General features: G+C 52.2%; 1 protein-coding gene across 12 annotated transcripts in view; it reads right to left on the bottom strand.

The window, feature by feature from the left end:
• LOC144950093 (uncharacterized) overlaps window positions 1–16,227 on the bottom strand; it is a 40,708-nt gene that overhangs the window by 18,877 nt on the left and 5,604 nt on the right. For 9 of the 12 annotated variants that reach the window (XR_013640346.1, XM_078880129.1, XM_078880130.1 and 6 more), the window contains exons 3-9: window positions 12,705–12,820; window positions 10,719–10,887; window positions 8,841–9,024; window positions 6,490–6,600; window positions 5,532–5,585; window positions 1,232–1,303; window positions 316–531 (exon numbers count right to left, since the gene is read on the bottom strand). Coding sequence is in view for 11 of the 12 variants with exons in the window: in XM_078880129.1 (XP_078736255.1) it covers window positions 316–531; window positions 1,232–1,303; window positions 5,532–5,585; window positions 6,490–6,600; window positions 8,841–9,024; window positions 10,719–10,887; window positions 12,705–12,820 (922 nt within the window). In the remaining variant the exon portion in view is untranslated. Of the gene's footprint in view, window positions 1–315; window positions 532–1,231; window positions 1,307–5,531; window positions 5,586–6,489; window positions 6,601–8,840; window positions 9,025–10,718; window positions 10,888–12,704; window positions 12,821–16,227 lie in introns of all 12 variants that reach the window. The other 3 variants (XM_078880125.1, XM_078880126.1, XM_078880128.1) reach the window with 3 other exon arrangements.

Raw genomic sequence — 16,227 nt, 5'->3', positions numbered from 1 at the left:
AGACTCGCACAGAGACCCGCAGACTCGCACAGAGACCCATAGACTCACACAGAGACCCACAGACTGACACAGAGACTCACAGACTCACACAGAGACCCACAGACTCACACAGAAACCCATACACTCACACAGAGACCCATAGACCCACACAGAGACCCATAGTTTGTCATCCTTCCCGCGCACCTCGAAATCGCACGGTTGGCTACGTACGGTGCGAAACAAGTTCAACATCAGCAGTCAAGTCCACGTACGTCATCGGAAAGGGTTCAAAACGCCGACGCCGTCACGAACGTCCGACGTCACCGAACGGCTCACCGGCGGCGGGGGACGGCTGCTTGCCGGCACTGAACATGCTGTCGAGGTCGGCGAGGGCCGCGTACTTGTCCGCGGGCGGCACCTCCCCTCCGGTTCCGGGTCGCGCCGCGGCGCCACCGCCACCGCCCAGCGCCGAGCCGAAGTCGGCGCTCGACGACTTTGGGAAGTTGTCGAAGTCGGCGAAGTTGGCGAACGTCGTGCCGGAGGTCGCTCCCCCTGCGAGCGGGACGGGGGGAACGCGGTCTCGCGTCTCTCCGACCACGTGGCGACGCGTCGTGGTCGCTTAGCTGACAATTGACTATTTGTATTCTTAGGTTTTTTCGGTAAAGTCACGTAGGTAAAACATTCAAATTTATAAAAGTTAAATAAAATAAAAATCACGACGTTTCGGAGGCAACACAAGCTTCCGTCTTCAGGTGGAACCGTCACAGCCACGACACCTGAAGACGGAAGCTTGTGTTGCCTCCGAAACGTCGTGATTTTTATTTAGTTTTACTTTTATTAATTTTAATGTTTTACCTACGTGACTTTACCGAAAAAACCTAAGAATATGAATCCTTGCAGTCACGAAAGCTTCAAATCTAGAATTGACTATTTGTTTTATTTTCACCAGGTTGAGGGCCCACTGAGCTGTGATGAGAGACAGCAGCAGGCGTCAGGGTCGGGATCAAACCCACGCCCTCCTGCGTACCAGGCGAGGGAGTTAACATCTCACCACTGTGGCACCCGCAGATCAACCAGGAGGGGGCGGTTCAGAAAGTTGCAACGACAAAGACAAGACGAGGACTTGAAGGGATTTGTGTCATAACAGCTCCCTTTTCCAGACGTTGTTGTTGATGAAAACGCTGAGTTTCAAGTGCCAGTGCTGGCGGGCATCAGGCACGGCGGGGGTGCAGGCAGGTGGACGGGCACTCACCGTGGGCTCTCGGCAAATGGAATGGGCCCGAGAGATCGGCAAAACTTGCGCTGGAGGGGACTGGCCTGGAGGCTACTGGAGCCGGCGAGAGTGAACAAACAAAAGAAATGTAACAGCACAGATGAGTGGAGTTATAACGACGGCAACAAAAAAGAACAAGCGTGCGCGGTACGTGCGCACACAGAAGGTCACGGGGCAGACTCAGCAGGTGCCACGGGTCGACTGACTGAGACGAGTGGCTGATGCACCACCTGTGCCCCCTACTGTGCCAACTTGCTGTGTGCTTTAGCCACCCGGCGCACAGACACACACACACGTACACGCATCCACAAGCTCATGTGCAGGCATGTACAAGCACGTGCAGCACTTGCACATGCACGTGTGCATACGCGGAGACGGACAAGCGAACGCACACGAGTACAGACGCGTGCGTTGTCACACGCGCGCAGCATCACGAACAATCGCGCGCACGCGCGCACGCGCACACAGAAGGAAGTCATGAAAAAGATGGGTAGACGTTAAAAAGATGTAAAAAATAAGATTTGTGGTGATGATAATTAGTGACGTCATCATTTACAGCCCCTTTTTCAATTAACTGCTGGATGAAGGACTCCCTAATGCCGTGTTGGTTGCGGGACGTTGTTTGACCATACTTCACCATTCTGGACAGCGCTGGTCGGTGAAGGGAGTGACCCCGGGATCGAAAATCAGATATTACTCGTCACTGATGTCAGCCGTGGACGGGAATCGAACCCGAGTCACCGCTCGCCCCAGCGGTTTAATGCACATGCATATGTAGTACTAATCACATTCCTGCATTTCCCATAAATATGCTAAATTCCTCTTCATATGCAAATTCCTTTGTCAAGGCGCCCAGCTTATATATATGCTCAAAGCTCGTGTGCTGTTTCATTCAGACGCTGTCGCCTCGACGGACCTGGTTTTCACCTGAGGACGGCTGCTTGCGTTGTGGCCGAAACGTCGTGAGAATAATTTTATTATGTTTTATTTTTATTATTTTATTACTTCCCTTCTACGTGACTTTACCGAAAGAACCAAGAAGGTTTAAATACAATTACCAAGCACAAGTTTGGCTGCATGCGGACCCTAGGCACGAATACGGTGCACGTGTATGGCGAGATCAACGTCAGAGGTCGCAAACGGATTTTGATTCCTTACCCGTACCCGTACCCGGCTGCACCAGGGTCGCAAATGAGTACCCGTACCCGTACCCGGCCGGGTACGGGTACGGGTACGCTACCCGTACCCGTACTCTACCCGAAATGAGTGACAAACGGTTACTCACCAGTGACTCACGGCCTACCCGTACCTGGCCGGGTACGGGTAGCCGGGTATCGGGTACCCGGTTGCGACCTCTGATCGACGTACACACGACCGCGTACGTTCACGCGGATGCGTTGTACAGCTCTCCCAATGTCCTCTGCGTTGCACCAACGACGCGTCGTTGTTCCGCGTCGTTCCCAAACCGCGTCGTTCCCAAAGCGCGTCCAACATTTCTGCTCCGCGTGCTGCCGCGAGCACCTTGGTGAACTGAAGGCCACGCGTGAGAAAAGCTCACGAACAGATGCTGCTGTTTGTTGTATTGCACCGTACATGGCAAAGCGTGCTAACGGGAGGTGCGTGGAAAGGACAACAAACTACGGGGCTCCGTGTGAGTCTATGGGTCTCCGTGTGAGTCTACGGGGCTCCGTGTGAGTCTATGGGTCTACGTGTGAGTCTATGGGTCTCTGTGCGAGTCTATGGGTCTCTGTGTGAGTATATGGGTCTCTGTGTGAGTATATGGGTCTGTGTGTGAGTCTATGGGTCACTGTGTGAGTCTGTGGGTCTCCTTGTGAGTCGATGGGTCTCTGTGTGAGTCTATGGGTCTCTGTGTGAGTTGATGGGTCTCTGTATGAGTCTATGGGTCTCTGCGTAACTCTATGGGTCTCCGTGTGAGTAGTCTATGTAAGTATGTTGAACTTCTTTCGTGCCGCACGTAGCAAACCGCGCTAATCAGAGGTATTGTATTGTCGACCGTATTAAAGAAACAGAGCGCGTGATAACAGAGATCCCCTGCTGCCACATCTGACGACGCAATGAGCCACAACCACCAAGACCCGCTAGCAATATCCCTCCAACGTTCCGATTCGCGGCATTTCTTAGCAGTACAACAACAAAAGACGTGGTCGCGAAAGATATTCACCACATCGGGGGGGTCTTATTTAAAATAAAATTTAAATAAAAACTGAGGTCATTTACAAAGTAATATTCAGCATTAGAACGTTCAGAAACATCACACCCGCTATGGTTACTGCTCCCGCTGGACATCAACTCTTTAAATCAATTAAGCCCGCCGGCAATGGATTTCCAGAACGTGCTGAGGGTGCACACATTTTACTGCCCCATGTAGCAGGCAGAACAATAAATTAGATTTTTTTACAAAACCGTTCTTTCCGAAAAAGTTAAGTCCGGCGGCTCAAGAGGACGTGAGGCTGCATCGCCGACATGCCCAAATTTTAATCTTGGCGGACGCAATTTCCCGAACCACAATTAAGGATCGCGATCGGTCGACCGATTCTTGGAATGGCTGGGTGGCCCACGGGGTCAGGGGGCTGAGCCGGCAACGCCCAGGCCCTGGGTTCAAAACCAGACCTGTAATTAAACTGGGTTCTCAAGTGCAAGGAGGTGTTCATGGTCTCGGCATGATTATTATCAAGGCCATTTCACGTTTTAAATTTGGCTTCTGACAGCTTTTTTGAAAAATTAAACGTTTTTGCTCGATTTGGCATGTGGAAAACCAACTTTGCAGGGCATTATTACATGTGCATTGTGCTCCCAAGTGTGGGTGCGATAGAAACTATACAAATAGGTCCATGACGTCATCTTCCCGGGCTGTTCTGTAACACAGGGTGATGTGCACTTCACGCTGTAAAACTTCCAACAGCATTGTTGGAAAATAATGTCATACTGTTATTTTTTTTTTCAAGTTTTGCTGGCTGGCTGCCTGGCTGGTGCGCGGTGGTGACGTCACCGCAGACCTCTGTGCGGTGACGTCACCCGCATCCCACAGTGCTGGGTTTGTGCGTCGCACTGACGTCACACCCTCCAACCCCCCCACCCTCCAACCCCCCCACCCTCCAACCCTCCAACCCTCCCACCCTCCAAACCCCCACCCTCAAACCCCTCCACCCTCCAACCCCCCCACCCTCCAACCCCTCCACCCTCCAACCCCCCCACCCTCCAACCCTCCCACCCTCCAAACCCCCACCCTCCAACCCCTCCACCCTCCAACCCCCCCACCCTCCAACCCTCCAACCCCCCCACCCTCCACCCCCACCACCCTCCACCCCAGACGTGGATCTCCCCACGCGAACGCGACAGAGGAGAGAGACAGAGGAGAGAGGAGGAGGGGGGAGACAGAGGAGAGAGACAGAGGAGAGAGACAGAAGAGAGAGGAGAGAGGAGCGGGGGGGGGAGAGCGAAAGGGTGCGCCATGGAGAGGAGAGAGAGAAAACAAAACGTAAAGAGGCGAGCGAGGGAGAGCAGCGGGGAGGGAGGATTCGTGAGAGGCAAGGGAGATTGACATGGGAAAGGGAGAGCGAGTATGCGAGGTGGGAAGAGAGAAACAGGGAGAGAGAGAGGGGGGGATGGGGGCAGTGGGTGAGGTGCAGTGCAGGGAGTACGGATAGCCACGGAGACAACGCGGGGCCATCAAGACGACTTGGGATAGACAATTCACGGAAGGCAAGAGAAAGGTGGAAAGAGGCAGGGCTCCGTATAAGAATTTGAAAGAAAAAAAAGTTTTGCTGGCTGGCTGGGAAGCGACGAACGGACGGCCACGTCCTAAAGACGCGCGGGTTTGCGAGTAAAATTTTTTTTTTCAAATATGCGGAAAAATCAATCATATAAGAGAACAATGAAAAGGTTAAATGTGGCGTCCATAGGGTTCACTGGTGGACCGGAGTGGGCACGTGATCAATATCAACAACGATAACGAGAGGAATACTTGACGTGGTGTGCCACGAGACGATTTACTCTCCGCTCCGGATAGACACGGCTGCAATGAAGCCCCTGGACGCTTCAACTGGAGCGGTCGGGGGACACCGTGTGGTTGATAAATGCTCGCTTTGTGATTTTTCACCTGCCACTTGCCAGGGAAGGGTGGGCGGGGGGGCAGAGGGGGGCAGGGGGGGGGGGGAGTTGCAGGGGGGGGGCGGCCGTTCTACACGGGGGGGTGGGGGGGCCGGGGGGCTGGGGGGCACGTGGGGTTCACGGGGGGGGGGGGGGGGGTGGCGTTCACCTGCTTTGTGTGGGGCGGCCGGGGGTGGCGGCACGAGGCGACATCGCCTACTGGCTACACGGGGGGGTGGGGGGGGGGCTCCGTCGTGTGGGCGCAGAGTTTTTCCCGAACCCAAAAAAAACCCACACACACACAGCGGGGAAATAGGACGGCGACGTTAAAAAAGCTCCCGCGAACGCGGCGACGACGACGACAAAAAAACCACGAGAGCAAAAGAGAAAGACAACACACATTTGTACGTTCTGCCTACCCCCCCGCCCCCCCCCCCCCCCCCGTATGTAGTGTATAATGTAGTGTATGTAATATCTGACACTGAAATCAAGCATAGCTACTTTTTTTTGTCACACACGCACGCAGTCCGGCGATACTCGCCAACACACAACCGGCTAGTGCTGAACTAGTAACTAATTGGCACGGTTTGTTTTTACGTGTCACACCTCAATAATTTGGCTGTGTCGGGTGGTGGTGGCAGGTTTAAACGACACATTTATATTTACGCGATCTAACCCAAAAAAACCCCTCTATTACGGATAATATTGGTCGCGAAAGTCTCTTACCACGTGTTAAACGGACTCATTTTAACGGTGACCCCTTGACCTTTAGGTGGCAGAGTGACGCAGCAGTAACAACTTGCGCTCTGCAGCAAGAAGGAAATGGGTTCACTTCCTGACCCGGGCATCTTTCTTTCTTGGGTGGCGTTTGTACGTTCTGCCCCCCCTCCCTCCCCGCTCTGCAGTCGATTTTTCTCCCGATTTTCCAGTTACGTAAGAATGTCATTGGTGTTGACCAAACAACCCACAAAGCTGCAAGGAGCCTCTCGCAAAAGGAGCCATCGGATTCAGCGTGGCTTTCCTGGGCAAATAATCATTGCATATTTATATATATGTAGTGTGACACTCAGGTCAGTGCAACAAAAGGGCGGTTGTGGGAAGAGAGATTGAGCCAGAGGCTCTCTCACCTGTGCTCTGAGCCCGGACCGGGTGTCCGCTTTTGGGAAAAGGTGCGTAGCTGCCCGAAGAACCTGACCCTCCGAACGAATCGAAGTTTGCAAAGTTCGAGCCTCCGGAGCCTGAAAATACAAACATTGAGAGGTGATGCTCTTTGATTTTTTTCGGTAAAGTCACGTAGGTAAAACATTTTTTTTTTTTATAAAATAAATTAAAACAACTAACTCTTAGGTTATTTCGGTAAAGTCACCCTACCCGTACCCAGCCGGGTACCCGTACCCAGTCGGGTACGGGTAGGGTACGGGTACGGCCGGGTATGGGTACGGGTACGGGTACCCGTTTGCGACCCTGGTGCGGCCGGGTACGGGTACCCGTTTGCGACCCTGGTGCGGCCGGGTACGGGTACGGGTAAGGAATCAAAACCCGTTTGCGACCTCTGCTCTACGGGGAGGGATTCCACATAACTTTGAGATCACACACATAGCCGATTCATTAAAAAACACATTGCCAAACAACGTGCAGCTTGGCTTGAAAATGTTACCGCACTCACAGATCCGGTGGTTTTGAAAGCTCCCCAACCCCCCGCCCCCCACAGGGGCAGGGGAAATAAATGCCCACCCCCGGTGCGACGCCGTCACGCTTTGCAAGAGCTCGCCTTTGCGGCCACGTGCGACAGACAGACAGAAAAAGGTGCGATGGAAACGGCCGTTGGGGCGTTCGTGCGCAAGCTACGCGTCCGTGTCAATCGTGCGGTCTAAAGCAGCGGAAAGTATCATGGAGGGCGGGGGGGGGGTGGGGTTTGGTGGGGGGGAACTAAAATGGCCAGCTCAGTTTTGGGGGTCTCCGGCTCAACGAGCTGGAACACGCTACCGGCTCACGTTCGGGATCCATCCCTGAGTCGGAGCCAGTTCTGCAAGAGACTTAAAACCGGTGGTTCAGAGAGCCTACGTCAATGTGATCAATGTGTGATCAATGTGTGATCGATGTGTGATCGATGTGTGATCGATGTGTGATCGATGTGTGATCGATGTGTGATCGATGTGTGATCAATGTGTGATCGATGCGCACTGGACTGAACTCATTAAGAATTCGTAATAAAAAAATGTTTTACTTACTTTAGACGTTTACAAAAGTTCACTTTGAAAAACAAACGTCGTGATGGTAATGTTAATTTAAAAAAATTGTAGACTGTGGGCCAGAGGTCGCAACCAGGTACCCGATACCCGTACCCTACCCGATACCCGGCTACCCCTACCCGGCTGGGTACGGGTAGGGTACGGGTACGGCCGGGTACGGGTACCCATTTGCGACCCTGGTGCGGCCGGGTACGGGTAAGGAATCAAAACTCGTTTGCGACCTCTGCTGTAGGCAATGCCAAGGGAAAGATAAAAAAGCAATCCCAAGTGTTCTGAAATCATAAAGCAATGCACGTAATAAAATCGTGACACAGTGGCTTCCTTCCTTTAACTGCGTGCCTTTAAATGAACGCTATTAATGTTACAATTTAACAACATCCGCGGTTTATATATTTTAAATAAATAAGATAACGTCTCTCTGCTGTGAGCCCAGGGTTCTATCATAAAACAAACAAAAAAAAAACTTTAAAAATTCCTGTTCCCTGTACTTAAAAAAATATGCATTTCGAATAATTTTAATAATTGTGCATTTAAATTTAGCCAAAAAAGCCTGAACAATTTAAAGACTATTTTAGTAGGATACCACTGTGCAGTGGTCCAAACTTCAACGTAGAAGCGCCGGTATTACTTCCCCTCTGCAGAAATATCGTAGCATAAGTTTTGGATTAATTATGAAAGGTGCCAGTCAAGAGCGATCCCTCGTTTAACGCGCTTGTAGATGCAGCAGAGGTCGCAAACGGGTTTTGATTCCTTACCCGTACCCATACCCGGCCGCACCAGGGTCGCAAATGGGTACCCGTACCCCTACCCGGCCGGAGTTCGGGTACCCGTACCCTACCCGTACCCTACCCGAAATGAGTGACAAACGTTTACTGACCAGTGACTCACGACGTACCCGTACCCGTACCCGGCCGCACCAGGGTCGCAAACGGGTACCCGTACCCGGCCGGGTACGGGTAGCCGGGTATCGGGTAGGGTACGGGTATCGGGTACCCGATTGCGACCTCTGAGATGCAGTACTGAAAAGTGCCACGTGAAGTGAAAACCGCGTTAAGCGACGAACTGCCAAATCACATTCGAGTTATACAAATCGGCCCGCAGTTACCCCATGGCAGTACAAAAAACTGAGATGACGGTAAGCCGCCACATTACTATATCATTCCGCGTTACCGTATCATTCAACGTACCGTATCACTGTCAAGCGGCAGGTGGAGCGCGTTCCTCACCGGCAACGATGGAGGGGAAGCCGGGAAAGGCGCTGCCCGGCGGAGGCGGTGGTGGCGGTGGCGGAGGAGGAGGTTGAGTCGAGGTGCCGAACGGATCCCCTGGCAGGTCCTCCGTCAGCTCAAACGGGGCCGGTCGACGGGAGTGAGCGGGTGGGAGAGCGTGCGGGCGGCTCACTACGGGAGACTGGGGGACGTCGACACGAAAGACAAAGATCCCCCGTGTAACCTTAACAGACTGTCGGGGCAAGTGCTGTGTCCATCTATTTGAAACACCCTGTATTTCTTCGCGTACTTCACACATCTTATCAGCCTTACGGCTGGCATCTCGCCACGCTGCAGTGTTTACTTGGCAGTGACGATTGCCCCGTGACCGCATTGTAAATCTGGCGTGCACTCGACGTTTTTAATTTGTGGGGGGCTGGGGGGGGTTGCGATTACGCCCAAAGTGCCCCCACCACCACCACCACCTGCCCGTTCAGGTCTAATTTGCCGCTGTAGCCAATTACCTGCGCTGCCGGTAAGTCACGTGACCTAAAGGTAAGCCGCTCACAGAACAAAGACAGAGATCCCCCGTATAGACTTAACAGATTGACGGGGCAAGTGCTGTTAGCGAGCAGCGCCTTTGAAGGCCGGCACGGCACACGAGGGGGTGGGTGGCCAGCACCACGCCCGACCGCCTTTGTCTCCCCAGTGGCGATGTTTTTTTACACATCGCGCAGGGTACTCATTTGAGGCCGAGTCGAACCTTGGGGAGGCTCAGGACCGGTTCAGATAATCGTCACTGATGTTGGTGGCCCCGAGCAGGAATCAAGCACGGGTTGCCGGGTTTGTAGCGCAGCGCGCTAACCACTGCGCCACCGCACATTGACACAGACACACACACGAAGTGGCAGGGTGGTGGGGTGGTGGGGTGGAGTGGTGGGGTGGTGGAGTGGTGGGGTGGTGGAGTGGTGGAGTGGTGGAGTGGTGGGGTGGTGGAGTGGTGGGGTGGTGGAGTGGTGGGGTGGTGGAGCGGTGGGGTGGTGGGGTGGTGGAGTGGTGGAGTCGTGGGGTGGTGGGGTGGTGGGGTGGTGGGGTGGTGGGGTTGTGGAGTGGTGGGGTGGTGGGGTGGTGGGGTGGTGGGGTGGTGGAGTGGTGGGGTGGTGGAGTGGTGGGGTGGTGGAGTGGTGGGGTGGTGGGGTGGTGGAGTGGTGGGGTGGTGGAGTGGTGGGGTGGTGGGGTGGTGGAGTGGTGGGGTGGTGGAGTGGTGGGGTGGTGGAGTGGTGGGGTGGTGGGGTGGTGGGGTGGTGGGGTGGTGGGGTTGTGGAGTGGTGGGGTGGTGGGGTGGTGGAGTGGTGGGGTGGTGGAGTGGTGGGGTGGTGGAGTGGTGGGGTGGTGGGGTGGTGGAGTGGTGGGGTGGTGGGGTGGTGGGGTGGTGGAGTGGTGGGGTGGTGGGGTGGTGGGGTGGTGGAGTGGTGGGGTGGTGGAGTGGTGGAGTGGTGGGGTGGTGGAGTGGTGGGGTGGTGGGGTGGTGGGGTGGTGGAGTGGTGGAGTGGTGGGGTGGTGGAGTGGTGGGGTGGTGGGGTGGTGGGGTGGTGGAGTGGTGGAGTGGCGGGGTGGTGGAGTGGTGGGGTGGTGGAGTGGTGGGGTGGTGGGGTGGTGGAGTGGTGGAGTGGCGGGGTGGTGGAGTGGTGGGGTGGTGGAGTGGTGGAGTGGCGGGGTGGTGGAGTGGTGGGGTGGTGGTGGGGTGGTGGGGTGGTGGGGTGGTGGAGTGGTGGGGTGGTGGGGTGGTGGGGTGGTGGGGTGGTGGAGTGGTGGGATGGTGGATTGGTAGAGTGGCAGGGTGGCAGAGTGGCGGGCTGGCCGGCGTGGCGGCTGCGTCAGCGTCGTTCCCCGCACCTGCGTGGGCGTGTGCCGCAGCCCGTCGAGCGTCGGCGTGCTCGACCCGGCGGGCCCCGCGCATCGGAGCGGCCGCACCTCGGGGGTGCTGCTGCCGCTGCTGGCGGAGGAGCCCGAGAGCGACGCGTGCAACGCCGCCACGGTGCGCGCCTGCTCGGGCGCCACGAACCTGCGGGGGTGGGTTGGGGGGGGGTAACAACGGGCAGAGGCGGGGATGGTCACCTGGCGGGGCGTGTCAGCTACGAGAGCGAGTCTGTACGCGCGTACCGTATGCGAGGAAGAACGTTCCAGACGGCCGCAGAAGCGCGCGGCGCAGTGTGCGACTCCGTGGGTCTCTGTATGACGAGTCTATGGGTTTCTGTGCGAGTCTATGGGTCTCTATGTATGTATGTTGAACTTCTTTCGCACCGTACGTAGCCAACCGTTTCTCATCGGGGAAGGACAACAAACTAAACACAAAAGGCAGTTCTAAAGAAATGGGTTTTAAATCTAGATGATTTAAAAGTGCATAGCTCCAGTGGCTTATGAGCGTAAGTAATAACAAATATTATTGAACCATTATTTGTCGAGTGTTTTTCAGGATGTAAATCGGGATTGGTGGGAGCCGTGCCAAAGGCTTCCAAGTAAAATGTCGTTGATCTCCGTAATTTATCCATATTATTTAAGCGGGGTGTCCGTAAACGGATCGCCGTGCACAGTAAATCTGAAGTGAAAAAATGCGCACGAGTCAATAACGCCGCCTTGATTTGCGTCATTAACGAATGTGTAGAGTTTTTGTTTTATTTGTTAACAGCGCTTGTGCACCAATGCCAATGCAGCAGCCACGCACGTCCGCATGTTGAACTTCCTTCGCACCGTACGTAGCCAATCGTGCTAATCTCTACGTGTCTCTAAGGGGCTCTTTCGTGTCTCTATGTGTCTGGGAGTCTGTGTGTCTCTGGGACACACAGTTGGCAGAGTAGGGGGCACAGGTGGTGCATCAGCCAGTCATCACGGTCGTTTCAGTCAGTCGACCCGTGGCACCTGCTGGGTCTGCCCCATGACCTCCTGCCAGCGGTCGTTCGACACTTCACGTGGCCTCAAGGTGCACATGGCCTGGCACAAGCGTCGTGGTGACGTCACCACCACTTAGTGGTTGTTGTTGTCTCTGGGAGTCTATGTATCTCTATGCGTCTCTGGAAGTATATGTATATCTCGATGGGAATATGTATGTATGTTGAATTTCCTTCGCACCGTACGTAGCCAACCGTGTTAATCAGAGGTTGAGGACTCGGTCGACCAGACTGATTTGACTTCACTGGACATCTGTGAAAAAGAGCTTCATAGCTCATCGGATTCCTCCTGCAGTCCAAATAAAGATTCAGATTTGTACGTGTCCGGATCTGCGGTAGAGCGAGCGGCTCACAAAATCTGAAGGTCGCAAGTTCAAATCCTGGTTGGGGGTTGTCTCAGCCCATCATCCCGCCAGGGTAGATAAAATAGGTAACAATTTGTGGAGAAGTCAACAGTGTTCGTCATACGGATAGATTCACTCCAACCACAGGGATGTGTAATTTCCACCACTAATTCAGGGCTGTAAACATTAGGTGGGTAGCACGTCAATGGCCGTTTGAGACACAAACCACTTTTTTTAAATAGAGAGGGACGATGCAGTAATCCATCAAATAGTTTTGATTCTTAACATCGTTTTACACGGCATCGGATTCACGTGCATGTCACGATCAGTGTTTTACGATTGGTTTCTGTTGTACGGTAACATCTTTAACCACGTACGGTGGTGCGAAAGAAGTTCAACGTACATACAACCTCGAAGAATGCGCCGAATCCACATCTTTGCCTATTTCGGCGGTTCTCAAGCAAGAATGGCACCGAGGAATTAACACACACATACAGAACGCGGCTGTCGACTTAGGGTGCCGAATTCCACGTGAAGCAGCAATGATTGGCGGCAGAGCATCGCAACAGCGACGCGCCCTCCGCACTCACCACTTCTTCTTCTCGTATTTTTCCTGCAGGAACTCCTTGGCTTTCTGCGGGTCCTTGAAGTCGGGCGCAAGAGACGACCGCTCGTCGTACAGACCCAGCCAGATGATCCTGCACACCTGTACGTGACAATGGGCGGCAGACTAGCGATCAACCACCATCAGCACCAGCGGCGGCACCAACATAATACATACCAGCATCTTCTTGGTTCTTTCGGTAAAGTCACGTATAATGGAAATAATAATGTAATAAAAATAAAACATAATAAAAGAATTCTCACGACGTTTCGGCCACAACGCAAGCAGCCGTCCTCAGGTAAAGAGCAGGTCTGTCGAGGCGACAGAGTCTGTCTCCACCTGAGGACGGCTGCTTGCGTTGTGGCCGAAACGTCGTGGAATTATTTTATTATGTTTTATTTTATTATTTTATTATTTCCATTCTACGTGACTTTACCGAAAGAACCAAGAAGATGAATCCCTGCAGTCACGAAAGCTTTAAATCGAAATACATACCAGCATGAGAACCACCAACATCTTCAACACCACCACCATCATCATCATTACAAACATCAGCATAATTATCATAATCACCAGCACCATCATTACCACGATCATGACCATCATCATCATCAGTATCAATCATCATCAGCACAGACATCAATCATCATCCGCATTATCACCACTGACAGTATTATCAGCATCGTCACCAGCACCACCATCATAATCACCACAGTCGGGCATATTTGCGGAATACACCATGCCGCCGTTGACCCTGGCCATTGACCGAGCAACCCAACGTTCCTACCAGCTGCCTCCGCAGGAATGTGTTTAACCACCTGCTCCCGACGAATCACGTTCCCTTTAGGGGGGCTTTCCATTATACAGGGTGCTTCAAGAAAAATGTTAACACTCATATGGGACTATCGCTTTTAATCAAAAAAGAACGGATGATACGCTGCAACATGATAACAAATGTAACGTTAATAGCTTCAAAAAGTCAAACAGTCTCCCCCACTTGTTCGCCATCGTTGTCAACGCACAGCCCTGGAATCTTCTCCGGGTGGTCTCCAGAGCCCGGAGGCACACTTTCTTGCGGCATTGTTGCAAATTCTCGGAAGTGTAAAAAAAACACACTTTGAAGCACCCTGTGTTAGCATGTAATGAAATTGCTGTGGGGCGATGAGGTTTGAGCTGCTCGGAGATGGCCGTGTTGGCGAGCCGGCGAATCCGGCAGCTTAGAGGCCCGTGCACGTGTCCGGCAACCCACTGCCGGATGAGGGCCTCGCCATGCGGTGCGGGCCGCGGGGTTATTCCACCGCACTTCACGAGTGCGGGTTGGTCAATGTGAGCAGCACAGATGTGGGAGAATGTGCAGGATATTACAACAGATTAATCCGTATTGCCTGCCCATCATGTCTGTACCCCCCAGCAGCGACCAATGGCAACCTTCTTCTTGGTTCTTTCGGTAAAGTCACGCAGAATGGAAATAATAAAATAATAATAATAAAACATAATAAAATAATTCTCACGACGTTTCGGCCACAATGCAAGCAGCCGTCCTCAGGTGAAGAACAGGTCTGTCGATAAGACAGAGAACCAAGAAGATGAATCCCTGCAGTCACGAAAGCTTTAAATCGAAATTCAATGGCAACCTGTTTTTGTACGGTGGTCAACCATCCAAGGCACTATCCAGGCTCTACCCGTGCTTAGCTTCTGACATTTGATGAGATTGGTCACTTTTGTGTTACCTAGGCTACGTGGTGTATCGGATAGCCTGGCTGTCCTCGAAGCTGGAAACCTGGGTTCAAATCCCACGGTTATTTTGTGGGCGCCACGGTGGCTAGGAGATGTTAACTATCTCGCCTGGTGTGTGCAGGAGGTCGTGGGTTCGATCCCGACCCTGACGGCTGTATATTTGGAGTTTGCGTGTTGTCCTTGTAGTCGTGTGGATTTTTCTCTGGGTCCTCCGGTTTTTCCCTCCACATTTAGAAACGAGCGCTTGAGAGCATTTGGCTGTTATAAATTTCCACGTGATAAGCCACTTTGTTGAGCTATCATTTGTGGTCAGGTCACTTCTTAAAAAGAGCTATACCGCTCAGTGGGCCTTACATGGTAAAATAAAAAAAAATAGTTTACTTTAGTTTTGATGAATCGATGCCTCGTTATAAAACTACCGGCATTGGTGTTCCAAATCTGCGTCCATGGTGCTGCTATCGAATACAGTACAACGTCGAATATCTTACAGTGGACTGAGTGAGGTATAATAGGTGGATATGCGAGAATCTCGGATATGCGATCACATATAGGGCATGACAGTTGCACACCGAGCCCAAACGAGACAAAAATAAATCGCAAACCGCATTAAACACGGGCAAAATGCTCGACTGTACTTTGGAGGCGAGCGGGGACACGCGCGTGCGATTAATAATGCATTGCCGAGTGTGAAACAGTCAAATTTGTGAACGTCTTACAGCAAACGACTGAACTTCCTTCGAACCGTACATAGCCGACCCTGCTCATCGGAGGTGCGGGGGAAGGACGATACAACTAATTCTAGATTTGAAGCTTTCGTGACTGCAAGGATTCATATTCTTAGGTTTTTTCGGTAAAGTCACGTAGGTAAAAAATGAAAATTTATAAAAGTAAAATAAAATAAAATAATAAAAATCACGACGTTTCGGAGGCAACACAAGCTTCCGTCTTCAGGTGGAACCGTCACAGCACGATTGTTGTATCAAGTAATACAGCAATGTATCAAGTAGCATACAGCAATCGTGCTGTGACGGTTCCACCTGAAGACGGAAGCTTGTGTTGCCTCCGAAACGTCGTGATTTTTATTATTTTATTTTTTATTTTATTTTACTTTTATTAATTTAAATTTTTTACCTACGTGACTTTACCGAAAAAACCTAAGAATACGATATAACTAGACACAAAAAGCAGTTCTACGGAAGGGAGTTTTCAATCTAGATTTCAAAGTGCATAGATTGGAGAAACGCATTTCTTTAGAATTGCTGTTTGCGATTAGATTTTTGTTACTCTCCCGCACCTATCGATAAAAACTACCCTGGGTGTGGGCTGCTAACGGATGAGAGGAGATATTGCGATAGTCAGATATTCGGATATCAAGCCGGATATGCGACGGTCACTTATTCAACATTATAGCAGTCTCTTCATAGGTACTGCACATTCTCAGATCAACATAATACATTGTATGTTGATTAAATGCGAGTAAACTAACCAATAATAGGTACTGCACATTCTCAGATGAACATCATACATTGCAATTGATCTGACTTCATTAACCCACCTGTGATCTTCGCATCTGATACGCTCACAGTGATTACATCACCTTCGCCCTATTTAAGACCCCCAAACAGGAAGTCTTCTTCACAATTCTGGCAAACCACCTGATGAAGCTGGTTGCAAAATCACCGGCGAAATGTCGTGCCCAAATTGTGAATGTCGCGGGTTCACCCTCCAACGCTCCGCGGTGTGCCGGAGTAGCAACTAATTGGCGCTTCTTC

Source organism: Lampetra fluviatilis, chromosome 56 (genome assembly GCF_964198595.1).
Source record: "Lampetra fluviatilis chromosome 56, kcLamFluv1.1, whole genome shotgun sequence".
NCBI classification, from domain to species: Eukaryota; Metazoa; Chordata; class Hyperoartia; order Petromyzontiformes; family Petromyzontidae; genus Lampetra; species Lampetra fluviatilis.
The sequence above is the reverse complement of the archived record's forward strand: the minus strand, read 5'-3'. Positions and strand labels throughout refer to the sequence as shown.